Here is a 12,446-nt window from a genome sequence, read left to right on the forward strand (position 1 = left end):
TGCTCTGAGCCAAGGAGAAAACTTTTCTCGTATCCTACAATTTTTATCCAATGAGGAGAGAGAACGGCATGCAGGGCTGTGTGTGCAGCCAAGGGATGCGCCTGAATGTGGTGACGTAGGGACAAGGACCAATAGATCCATGACGAGGGCGGGGGCTGCTAACTCCGTCGGCTGACAAGACGTTATGGTGCGTTCAATGCAGCCCGTAACTCGTGTATTTCCGACCTGTGAAGTCGTACCAGTTCGATCTGGTACGAGTTCACGGGTCGGAAGTTACGAGTGGCCATTATAGTGACTTTCACAGGTAAAACAGGTCGGAAAAACACGAGTGGGTTGCCTGGAACGCTACAAAGTCGTAAGTCGTGACTTGAAGCTGTAACGCAGCATTACCCAAAACGACCGGATCGCTTACTTCTGCTTTAAGTGACAGAGACTGCAGTTCCTCTAATGGCCACCAGAGGGTTTGGTCTCAGCTGATCTGCTCTTTCATGACTTGAACAGTTTAGCATTTTATTTAGACCTAAAGCTCTGTATAATTGACGGCATAGCCTCTTTGAGTGACAGCTGTATGCACTGAAGTCTCAGTTCTAGAGAAGGTGCACTTCTTAATCCATTTTTTTTAATCAGCTCTGAGCTAAGGGGCGGAGTCAGGTACTCTGCTGCCAAGATGGCGCCAGTGGAGCAGCTCACTCTGAGCTTCAATCCCGCTCTTCAGAAAGCTGCAGGTGTCATCACAGAGGATGCACGGCTGAAATGGTGCCATTACCATTGGGATTTTTTTTTTTTTTTTTAATAAAATTTGTTGGCAAGATCATTGAAAATATATTGCATTAGTGAGCGTTTTTCACTCTATGCCAACATAAAAATAAAAGTTAAAAACATATTTAAACAGACAGAAAATTTGATTAATTAAATCCCAGTAAATGTTCATAGGACTTTCATCGTAGGTTAAGCTGCAGTCTGACTTGAATCATCTGCATGAAATCCTGCTTCTGTTTCTAATTCTCCGAGACCTAAGGGAGTCAGACTCAGGATGGAATAAAACTTGGGGAAACAGAGGCCGCCTGCTGCTGCTGTAAGTCATTAAGTAGTCACACCAGCTGACTGGGCCACGAGCTGCAGCTTCCTCTCAGCTTCTCAGCTTTTAAAGAGAGAGGAGCAAAAAGCAAAAAGCCTCATCCGTGATGGGTCAGTGTTTGGTGCAGAAGTTTGTATAAGATTTTACAAATCATTGAAAGTCAGTGGTCCACCTGTTCCTGTATATAGGTTGCAGTTTCGGTTGTTTGTGTTAATGTGTGTGTGTGTGTGTGTGTGTGTGTGTGTGTGTGTGTGTGTGTGTGTGTGTGTGTGTGTGTGTGTGTGTGTGTGTGTGTGTGTGTGTGTGTGTGTGTGTGTGTGTGTGTGTGTGTGTTTCTATTGCATCACAGGTGAAATTTGAGTTCACTGGCCAAAGCTCATTTAAATCGAACTGGAATGAGGTCAGGTAAATAGGTCAGTTTACAATGTGAAGATTTCAAATCCCCCACTGCAAAACATTTCTAAATTGAGGCTTAAATTACAATTGAACTAATAATGTTGACAAATTGATAGTTCAGTTAATTTAAATTCAATTTATGATTGTAGCCACCACTGGACTCAGTGCTCAGGAGTTACCGTGGCCTGCACAGACCACGTAGCAGCAGACAAGATGTATTGCATTTTTATATACATAATTCCCATCTCATCAGCCTCATACAGTATTAACTTGCAGCAGACTTCAGGCTGGGACCGTCATTAGAAATTTGAGGATTCTTTGCATTTTCACTTTTGTCCACAAGGTGGAGCCAGAGACGATGGAACAGTCACACATGGATCAGTACCAGATCATGATGAAAATGCCATGTGGTGGGTGCTTGGTGGTTGAGTGGTTAAGATAATTTTCCATGTTGGCTTTGCCCATCGCAGTGATTGGCGGCTCAATTCCCGATCATGCTGATCTTTACTGCCTGTCATTCCCCCAGTGTTTTTCATCTGCTGCCAACCAAAGGCAAAAATGCCCCCAAAAAATTAGTTGATATTTCATTAGTCAATAAATTTCAACATGTGGCCAACAGGTGAGTTCTCTAATTAAAAATCACAAGCTCCACAAATTAACATGGAATGAATAGGAAGGAAGGGCCTTTTTACTACTTTGTCACACCCATGTACAAGACCCATAAAATATGGAGGGGAGATGGTCGTAACAAAGGGATGGTTGTAACAGCACCACTTTCACCAATAACAGATAACATTAGAGTTATGTGATCAATATCATGTGTACCCACTCACTCCCTACATTGCATGTGAATTTGCATGGCTGACAGCCAAAAAACAACCAAGCCTAAATTTTGACTAGTATCGATACTGTTGAAGTTTGAATTAGGTAACTTGTATAAGGCAAGGCAAGGCAAGGCATCTTTATTTATATAGCGCATTTCATACCAAGGCAACTCAATGTGCTTTACATAAAGACAAAATATAAAAAAAAAGAAGCATAAGACAGAATAAAAACAAACAAAACACTAAAAACAGAGTTAAAAGCAAGAGCAAATAAAAGTTAAATACAAGAAAATAGATAAAGTTTTAAGTTCTCAGCTATAAGCACGTGAAAAGAGATATGTTTTTAACCTGGATTTAAAAGTGCTTACAGTTGGGGCTGATTTCAGTTCTGCTGGTATTTTGTTCCACTTGTGAGCAGCATAACAGCTAAATGCTGCTTCACCATGTCTGGTCTGAACTCTGTGCTCCACTATCTGACCTGAGTCAGTAGATCTCAGAGCTCTACACTGGTATTCTCATTTATTAACCTTTTCCTAACAGATACAGAGGGTAACTGCATGTTTGGAGTTATCTGTAAGTCAAAGAACACACAGAAATGATCAGAAAGAGCCAAGTCCTTGATATCAACAGAAGTAAATGTCAACACCTCTACATAAGATGAAAGAGCAGGTTCTTAGGTAAAATATGAGTCATTTCATCAATGTTTATTTTAAACCACCATGCTGGTACAGCTAGTCAAACAATGGCTGACAGGGGTGGGGATGGTTGTTACACCTTTTACCTTTGTTGTTTTATTACTCTAAATGTCATTAAGTGTCATCATCTTTCCTGGAATTGTATGACCTGCTTCTGACCTCCTGTTGAAGGTTTCCATTCATACATGTTCAGCATTCACTAGTATTATCAGAAGATGTTCTTTATGACAGCTTTCTAATGTTAGGATCCACACCACTGTCACTGTTCTTCATTTAACCGTCAGTGATGAGTTCTTTTTGTTCATACTGAACCATAGGAAGATGCTTTATTGTTGGAACATGCACAACAAACTTACATATATATAATAATAATAGTAGATGCATGTTTTTTTGGGTTGCTCTCAGTTTTTAGTTTTTAATCTCACTGTTACTGTAGTGGCTATCTTACGTTGTTTCCTTGGTTCTTTTCTATTCCTAGTCAGTATAAATCAGTGCAAATAGCAAAACAATAATAAATGGCGCTTACAGTTACAATTTACCCCAGGTTGTGTTACAACCTACCCCGGTAGTGGGGTAACAGTGGCACTCCTTGCATTTGACATCAAATAGTAAATTATGTGATATACTTTGAGAAGTTTAGGGCACTGCTATTTGTAGAGGACAAATGAGGGAACTCAAAAACTCACAAAATTTGAGAGCCCTACCATGAACACTCTGCAAGTTATAGGAGCTGAGACAAAAAGTGTTAGAACCATCCCCACTGGGCCTGATTTGTGTCCAAAATTGCATATTTCAGCCTCATGAAGCTACTAAAAAAAGACACAATCGTACTTTAATGAACTACAGTGGGTATGGTGCTCAGTCAGGAGCAGTCACACAGTGTTGTAGAGATGCATTATGAGTATAGAGTTTATAATTCCATTGTTCATGTCATTGTGTCTGGTGATTTAGTTTCTCTTTTACCCTTTTGACATCAGCTTCTACAGTAGATACAGAGTTTGAGTTGCAAGTCAGTGGAAAATATTGAAATAAAATCACAGCGTGCTGAAGCCTAGATAATAGCAGTGGTTGGAAGTAATAACATTTATCCTAAATTTACAATTTAATGTACTTGTATTCAACCTGAAGTATTTTGAAATTGTGGTACTGAATAAATCCACTCCACCACATTTGTTTCCCAACATTTTAGGCTGTCCACAACAGACATTTGCCTCTAATCTTCTCAGGGGCGTGTCCAGATATTTTTGATAGGGGTGGCCCAAGTGGGGCACTGACTCATGGTGGGGTGGCATGAAGCGTGAGCATGAGTGCCTGCACACACACATTACGTACTCATGTATACATGTGCACACGCAAACACACAGGTTTTGGCCATGCCCAGTTTTGTCTGCAAAACCCATATCTACTTCAATTACTAACACTGTGAGAAAAACTAGACGTACTAGTCAAAATACAGGAGTGGCAACATACAACTGTAATAGAAAACCTTAATATTTCATTCTTGAAAAAAAATTACTTGACAAAAGGCAGTATAAAATAACGTATAAAATGGGCATATTTCATATTCATCATATTTTGGGGTGGCCAATCAGATTTCAGGGGTGGCCCGTGCCACCCAAGGCCACTCCCTGAACACGCCACTGAATCTTAAATGTTGAAATATCCAATTAAGATCATAAGATAATTGAACATAATATAATTTATTTTATGATTTGCTCTATAGTTCATTGTTATGTTATCATGCTGCTGAACTAGACCCTTCATTATCATTCCAGGTCTGACTGATCCAATCTCATGGTTAGGCCTACATACAGTATACTCACTGCACTGTGTTGTGCTGTGAGCTGCTGAACTCAGTGTGAGGACACAGGTTGTAATGGAAACTGTGCCACTGAGTTCAGTCAGCACCAGATCTGGAAAACATTTAGCTGTAAATGAGCCTGAGTGTATGTGTGTGTGCTATGTGCTGTGTGTGCAATGCACTTGTACATTTTGGTGAATATGCTTTTTTTCCCCGTGTGCCTGTGATAAAGCCTCCTCCTTTCATGTGTCCTGCATGGAAATAAACTTTTCCTTCTAAGACGATTGCAGTTAAGATACTGATCCAGCCCCACAGGTGTTTTTTTTTTTTTTTTGTGGGAGATCCAGGAAATACCCAGTCCTCCATCTGAAGGCAGCTGCACTCTCTGACACCACAACATGTGGCAGCTGCTGCTCATATGCCATTTGATATCAAGCTACTTTCTGAGTGAGATGTCTGAAGAAATCAAAACAAAAACCTCCGTCATTTTCATCATTAATGTTATTAAAACATTACATTTATAAAGATTGTACAAACAAGAATAAAATTATTAATTGGCTCATTATGAACACACAATAAGGCAGTGTTATTGTTAATGAAAACAGTCATTCTGGAACATTTTCACATTTCTAAGTACCATTTTTTATTCATTTCTCTCCCTCCTTTATCTTAACTTCAACCCCACTCTCTCCTCCTGTATAATATTTCTCATTTAATCAACATACTGTCTGAACGCTTGACATCCTTCTCCATTAAGGCTTTGTTTAATTAAACAGCTGATGTTTCAGGACATGCTTAGACTGCATCACTGTTTTTAAAAGTGCTATTTCTGCTGTAAAGCAGCATCTCATATACTCTGTTAATCACTATAGTTACTGTATGTGTCCATGAGGAAACTGATTTTCCATTTTTAATTTTATTCCCTATACTTATGCATTATGTCAGGTCGATGTTCTCTTCATCACATTTCCAAAGCAAATGCAGTGGAACAGTGTGCGGTGATCTAAACATTACACTTGAGGAAATGACAGATTGTACCATTAGAAGCCATGAACACCATAACAGGCCTCTGATCACTTCATTCATTTACTCTGCTCTCAGGTCAGTGGTTGGTCACCTTGTGGGTCTGTGACATCATCACAGTGAGACCCTCTCTCCCTGCACCAGGCGGCCTCGGAAAGCCCAGGTATCCTGTATGGGAGGAGTTAAAGGTTCAGTTTATTAAAAAAAAGAAAGAAAGAATAAAGTCAAAATACAAAACAGAACAGGTGCAGAAATCTCTGCTTTTCTGCTTGTAGTGGTGAGGACAGGAGGAGACAATGTAGGACCAGTGGTAAATAAGGTATTTTAAAATGAAAACGCAGCAGTGTTAATTTAGCCTGAGAGAGATGTAGAACTACACTGAGATGGTTTTGGTTATTAAACCACAAATGTATCTTCTTATGGATTCAAGACTTAATCACAGGAGAAGAGAAAACACATGGAACTTTAATGAAAAGTGAGTATTTATTGTAACTGTCTAGAATATTTATTATATGTGAGAGGATTTTGACTTTGACTCGAGTCAACCAATCCTGTTTCACACTGGTTCTCATTAACGAGGCTGTTGGGGACTGTTAAAGGTAAGGTTGGAGATCCTGGAAAAACGCTTCTAACAGGCCACATTTTGAAAATACACACGTCAAAAGTCCAAGCTCCTTTCCTCAGACTTCTCTAAAGCCTCCAGAGCGCAGCAACACAACGCTTGTGGGGTTCACATCAAGGTGAAGCCGCAATGGCGACACCTTGATGTGAACCCACCTATTAGATTTCAGTGTGGTACACTGGATCACTGACATGTCTTTTCCACGTCGTAATTTGTTGAAGACTGGAGGATTTAAAGCAATTTAGTAAAAAATGTTCCAGAATAACGTCTCCAACTACAACTCCAGCCTTTAAGAGAGAAATTTGCAACTGAAACAGCAGAGATCACGGCATCCTGACATTCAGTCTCAAAGCAAGTTTATGTGTGTGTTCATGTTCTGTCTTTGTCTCACTCAGGTGTTGTGTGTATATATAAGATTAGATAGGATGTTGCACAGTATCAAACTATTTCAAGTCTTCTGGAGCTTAAACTGTGTAGCCAGCTGTCACCACACTAGTTATTTCATTTTCTTATTAGTTTGGTTACTCTCCATTCTGACCTCGTCTATACTCCCAGATTCCCTCTATCTTTGTTGTTTTTGGGCTTTGGTTTTGGTTGAGTCCATGAATGCAGTGTAAATGTTAGAGTCTGACCTTGAACGTGACCTCGTTGCCCACGGCGTACTTTTTCTCTGCGATCTCCTTCACCTCCTTCTCTATGTTTTCCTGTGTGGTTCCCTTCACATCGATGTAGTAGCAGTCGCCGCTGGCGTAGTGGCAGGAGATGGCCTGTAACCACACACACACACACACACAAGATTTATAGTAATATTTTCATCACATTATAATTACGAGGCACCAGGGATGTCACAGGAGGATATGCTGAAAACCCTGAATGGATTGTGGGTAGTGTAGTACCTTGCGGAAGCCTTGCGTCTGATTCATGCCGGAGCCATGGATGAGTAACGGGTGGAAGAAGACGGTGTCGCCCTTCTCCATCTCCAGGTGCACCCTGGGATGCTGCGGGTCGTAGTTCCGCACTCCGTGGTACATCTTGTTCACCCCGCCCTGAGGACAAAAGCAGAGCTTGACGTGGTCAGGGTTTCTGCAGGTTTCACAATATCAAATCAAAGACTTTTTAAGACCATTATGGATGAAATTTAAGACCTATATGACAAACAAAAAACATACAAAAGAAATGCAGAGTCACAAAATTACTTGCAAGTAAACTGGCTGCAATATAAATTGCACGTTGGGCGTTTGTAGTTGAAAATACATTCAATAAAGCACAATGAAATGTTACAGGAGCATCTAAAATTATTCAAGACTTGAACACAATACTTCAATGAATTTAAAGGGATAGTTCAACATTTTGGCAAATTGGCCCATTGCCATAGTCCCTATAGTCACCACGCTATGAGATAATAACGGAACATTAGGAGTTGTTTTCGAGGTAAATTCATGCAAAACTGCTGATGCGCGTTCCTGTCGGGGGCAGTTACCTCATAGCGTGGTGAATGTGCAGGTCATAACTTGTCCACCAGAGCGTTTTGGAGTTGTTGGATTGTGTAATGAATTTGATGAGGGAAACCAAGAAATTCCATTAGCCTCCAATAGCGTAGCACTGAGCAGCTCGCGGCTCTGCTCCGCCGTTCGAAAAATAGCTTGCACCGACAATTAAAGGGCACGAACCTACTCCTAAAACTATAGGGATTGTGGCAATCGGCCAATTTGCCAAAATGTTGAACTATCCCTTTAAGACTTTTTAAGGCCTAAAATTTGGATAATCAAATTTTTTATTTTTTTTAAGGCTTTTTAAGACCCAGCAGAAACCCTGATGGTGTATCTGTGTGGATCTCCTAACAGGGATAGATGTGCTTCTGACAGTGTGTATGTGTGTAGTGTACCTCCCACTCGGGGTAGTCGTGCTCCTGCAGCGTTCCAGTGTGTGTCCCCGGCAGTACGACCAGGCAGCCGTTCTGCCTGTTCACTCTCTCCATCGCTGTCCAGGAGCAGACGATCCTGTCAGCCGGTCTGAACGGGAAGTAGTGCAGGTCCTGATGCATCGGGTGACGGGACGTCTTCTTACCTGAGACACAGGACACACAGGAGATGCAGCCTCACACCTACACCTGCTTGTTTTGATCATGACCACACAGGGTTTTACATCAGACCTGCTGTGATAGTGATGTTACCTGCGTCAGGAGGTTTGTTGATCAGCATGGTGTGCATGGCCATGATGTTCGGTCCAGTGAAACACTCCACATACTGCAAGATCTGACACAAACAGGCACATTTGCAGAGAGTTTTTTTTTTTAAATTTCAATAACTTGAAGTGTGTCTCAACAAAAGCGATGCTGCACATTCAGGTATCGAGTGAAACTAGAGTGTATGTGTGTTGTTTGTGTACCTGAGGCAATGCGCAGTAGCGGAACAGTTCAGCATCCTCCTGGAAATCCTGGAGCTTGGTGACAGCTTTCTGATCGGGAACAAACTCTGATTTAGAGATCGCCACGTCCCTCATCACCAACAGGCCCGGAACCTTCACTTCCTTTCGACAAATCCGTTCAAACTCCTTCCTGAAGAACGAACGGAGACGATGTTCAGAACCTCACAGGTCATCTGAACATTTATACACACTCAACAGAGCTGACATGTGTGAATATAAGGAGCTTGTATGATCTAAATAAATTGTCCTGTCACATGTTTGTCTGGTAGGAGTTTTGTCATTTTGTCATTTTTGTCAACACGTTTGCACATAGTATTTTTTTTTTTGTCCTGTAAATTTTTCAATATCTTTTACAGCTCTATTAATATTCTGCCTTTTTACTGGTCCTCATCACAGGGAGCTGGATTACATTTAAGGTTAATAATATTATATGTTTGCAAAGACAGTGTGTAAAGAATGGTTTTCTTTGCAGTTGCAGGTTTTGTGGTGGTCACCTGAACTTGTCGATGTCCTCCTCCGACACCAGGTTCTTGATGAGAATGAAACCATTTTCCTCATAAGAGAGTCGCTGCTCTGGGGTCAGCAGGTCAGTATCACAAGTATATCTGTAAAATAAAAACAAAAAAAACACAGGTGACAATGCAGCAATGCACTGGTTTAGTTGCATTGAAAAGCTGATGCAGACTCTTTGCTCTGTTGAAATTGACTGACATAAGGCGGCTGCAGTAATAGTCATATTAGATTTCAGTAAATACCATATCACTACCTCCAGCCATGGCAGCTTAACACCTGTCTGGATCTTTTCCACTCACACTCCTCCTTACATAAAGGAGTGAATGACTCTCTCGCATCAGTGTTTGTTTGAAACTTTAACTCTGACACTAAACTGCCTTCAAAACTGCCCATGACTTTGTGTTGTCTCTTGAACACATCTCTACCCGCTGATACGGGCAGCACTAAAGAAACTGTGTGAAAGGTGAGTGGTGGCTTGTGTAATCACGCCTACTGAAACCTTTTACCCTGAGGCAACTGCTGAATCTGCTGTTTACTCAGGTGAAATTATGGGATTACTTGAAACTCGTTACCTCAGCCTGTGAGGATGACTGCTGTAGGTGGATGTCTGCAGAGCAGAGGTCGGTGCAGCTCTCTGAGGAAAACCAGTTAAGGAGGAAATAAAGCAACAAAAGACAGATTTAGATTCTTTCTAGTATTTGTACTGGACATCTTCAATATACTCAAGTGCATATTTATGTTCTCAGGTGGAGAAAGTGTTATACAAGTGATAGTTGTTGAGTTAGATTTAAACTGGAATTATAAAAATGGAAAAAAAAAAGTATAGGCTAAGTATAATTGTATGTTGACATATTGTTTTATAGTTCCACATATACAACCTCCTGACCAGTGTTGGGCACGTTAATTTTAAAAAGTAGGCTAATTAATTATAGTACTAACTAGTACTACTTTCCCCCAAAATAGTTAGTAACTGAATTACTACATTATAAAAGTAACTAATTACTAGGAAAAGTAACTATTAAGTTACTTCTTCTTCTTTTTTCTTTTCTTTTTTTAAATAAAATGCTCAGATATGTCACATTACTTGGACTCGCCCCCCCTCTAACCATAAGCCTACCTCCCGTTTATCTGGAACTAACCAACTCACTCAGTAGTATTCGTCCGCTTATGTGCTATTTCATGGACTGAAACAAAAATGTGTATAACGTACACTTTGACGGGGAAACCGTAACTTTTTTTAAATTACTCGTTACTGAAAAAGGACCATCACTGCTCGTGACTTACTGACTGAGGAGCAGGAGAACATTTAAAAAAGGACAGAGTCCATTGAAAAATGACTGACAGGCTGTGATTAGTTTCCCTCCTGTGATGAACACTGTAGGTTAGTGGTGCATTGCATTATGAAAACATAAGAAAGCCCAACACAATGTTATTGTCTAGCCCTGGATGTTGTTGTTGTTGGCCTGTGGGTCAGTCCGTGTCAGGAACGTTAACGTTACAGGAGCAGTAACGTTACATGCTCACTGCGACGTTTTTCTGCTTTTTTTGACACACAAAAAACTATTTTATATTAAACTGCGCTTTACGTTAACGTACGGCTAACGTTAGCTAACGTTAAAAAGCTAACTGAGTTTGTATCGCCACCAAACAAATTACGTAAAAATGCTAAAGACGGTAAATTAGCTTTTAGGCGTTATTTTCCTGTTTCAGTAGCTACAGACAACTGCAAAAATGCATCTCTACAAACAATAACTTGGTTCTCTGTCCCCAGAGGCCTCCGGGCGACTGAGGGACCCCGGCTCGCTCCACCGCGGCTGTCCGCTGCTCGGCGAGCCGCCATCGGCGTCGGACAGCCCACATTCCTGCTGCTGAGGCTCCAAACTCAGAGCGGATCATAGAACAATGAAAGGATACAATCGCTGCAGGTGATCGATCCAGATGATGGATCAGCAGTTTGAGTCTTTCCGTGGCCCGAGACATCTTCCAGCACAGTGTCCTTTTAGTCCCGTTGTGATCCCGGGATATCCGAGGGAAAGTGGGTCAAACTGGGGCAAAGGGCAGCGTGATGATGACACACACACACGCACGTCCGAGTGTTGGCTAATGTTTAGTCCACCCGTCTGTGGATTCAACCTGGCTGCCCAGAGGACAGGCTGCTTTGGCTGTGTGGTCTGTTGAAGAGCTGGGTCAAACCTGCCGTTATTCGTGTTGTTGAGTTGTGTGTCAGCCAGGGGGGTTCACACAGAGCGATAGATATACTGCTGGGTCGTCACGTGGTTCAGCATCTGTATGACAGGGCCGTTGCTAGGAATTCTGGGCCCCCTGAAAGAATACTTAGATGGTCCCCTGACTTTTCCACTTTTTTTTCTTAGACTACGTAGTATTATCATTTTTTATTTAGCCTACTTTGTTTTGATGCTAATGCAGATTACTATGAGTATTAGTCAGGGTCTTATGCAGAATAATTCAGTCATACAAAGATTAGACTACTGTTTTTTTTTGTCTTTCTCCCTAACGGCCCTGCTGTATGATACTGGGACATAGCTGTGAGCTAGTGGTTAAAGTGATTTGATTTGCGTTGGAGGTTAAACACATTTTATTTAACCTTGATTTTACAAAAGTTTAAGAATAAAAATCTTATTCACAATATTGGAATACAACATTTGTTGGGGAAGAGGGAGAAAATCATAAAAACAAAATCATGTTGTGATAAATAAAATACAGAACAGACATAAATGTGAGAGTAAAAAAAGTGAGACTAAATGGGGAACAGACTTGTCTGTAACATTCACTGGCTCTCCTCAGGGATGTGTCCTCTCTCCTCTACTTTATATATGCACACTAATGACTGCAGAAGTCCTACATATGAGAACCACCACATTTTGAAGTTTGACCATACGGTGATAGTGAGCCTGCTGAACAGAGATGAATTCTCTCATGGTCCTGTGTTGTTGATTATTTTATGACTTGGTGTCAGGATTCGTTTTTAATAATCAATGCCTCTAAGACCAAGCACAATTGATTTGGACATTCCCAATCTTCTCCTCTCAACACTGTAATAAGGTCA

At 41.0% G+C, this 12,446-nt stretch overlaps 2 protein-coding genes across 2 annotated transcripts in view; one reads left to right on the forward strand and one right to left on the reverse strand.

The window, feature by feature from the left end:
- The window catches only part of il15ra (interleukin 15 receptor subunit alpha), a 231,206-nt gene extending 222,908 nt beyond the window's left edge, over positions 1-8,298 (forward strand). The window contains exon 9 of the transcript XR_014596391.1: positions 7,551-8,298. The gene's annotated coding sequence lies outside the window, so the exon portion shown is untranslated. The remainder of the gene's footprint in view (positions 1-7,550) is intronic.
- On the reverse strand, positions 5,278-11,598 carry phyh (phytanoyl-CoA 2-hydroxylase). The gene is made up of 9 exons (XM_083999657.1): positions 11,294-11,598; positions 9,952-10,013; positions 9,361-9,471; positions 8,828-8,996; positions 8,613-8,694; positions 8,325-8,506; positions 7,336-7,485; positions 7,072-7,206; positions 5,278-5,985 (listed from the first exon to the last, which is right to left on the reverse strand). Exons 1-9 carry the CDS (start codon positions 11,357-11,359, stop codon positions 5,932-5,934), a joined length of 1,011 nt encoding a protein of 336 aa, XP_083855783.1. The 5' UTR covers positions 11,360-11,598; the 3' UTR covers positions 5,278-5,931.
- Positions 11,599-12,446: the final 848 nt, after the last annotated feature.

Source organism: Trachurus trachurus, assembly GCF_905171665.1.
Source record: "Trachurus trachurus genome assembly, chromosome: 23".
NCBI classification, from domain to species: domain Eukaryota; kingdom Metazoa; phylum Chordata; class Actinopteri; order Carangiformes; family Carangidae; genus Trachurus; species Trachurus trachurus.

Coding starts and splice junctions, on each gene's coding strand:
- phyh (XM_083999657.1), bottom strand. CDS start 11,359: ATGTCTCGGGCCACGGAAAGACTCAAACTGCTGATCCATCATCTGGAT. Junction 7,207..7,335: donor AGACGCAAGGCTTCCGCAAG/GTACTACACTAC, acceptor GTGTGGTTACAG/GCCATCTCCTGCCACTACGC. Junction 5,986..7,071: donor GCAACGAGGTCACGTTCAAG/GTCAGACTCTAA, acceptor CCTCCCATACAG/GATACCTGGGCTTTCCGAGG.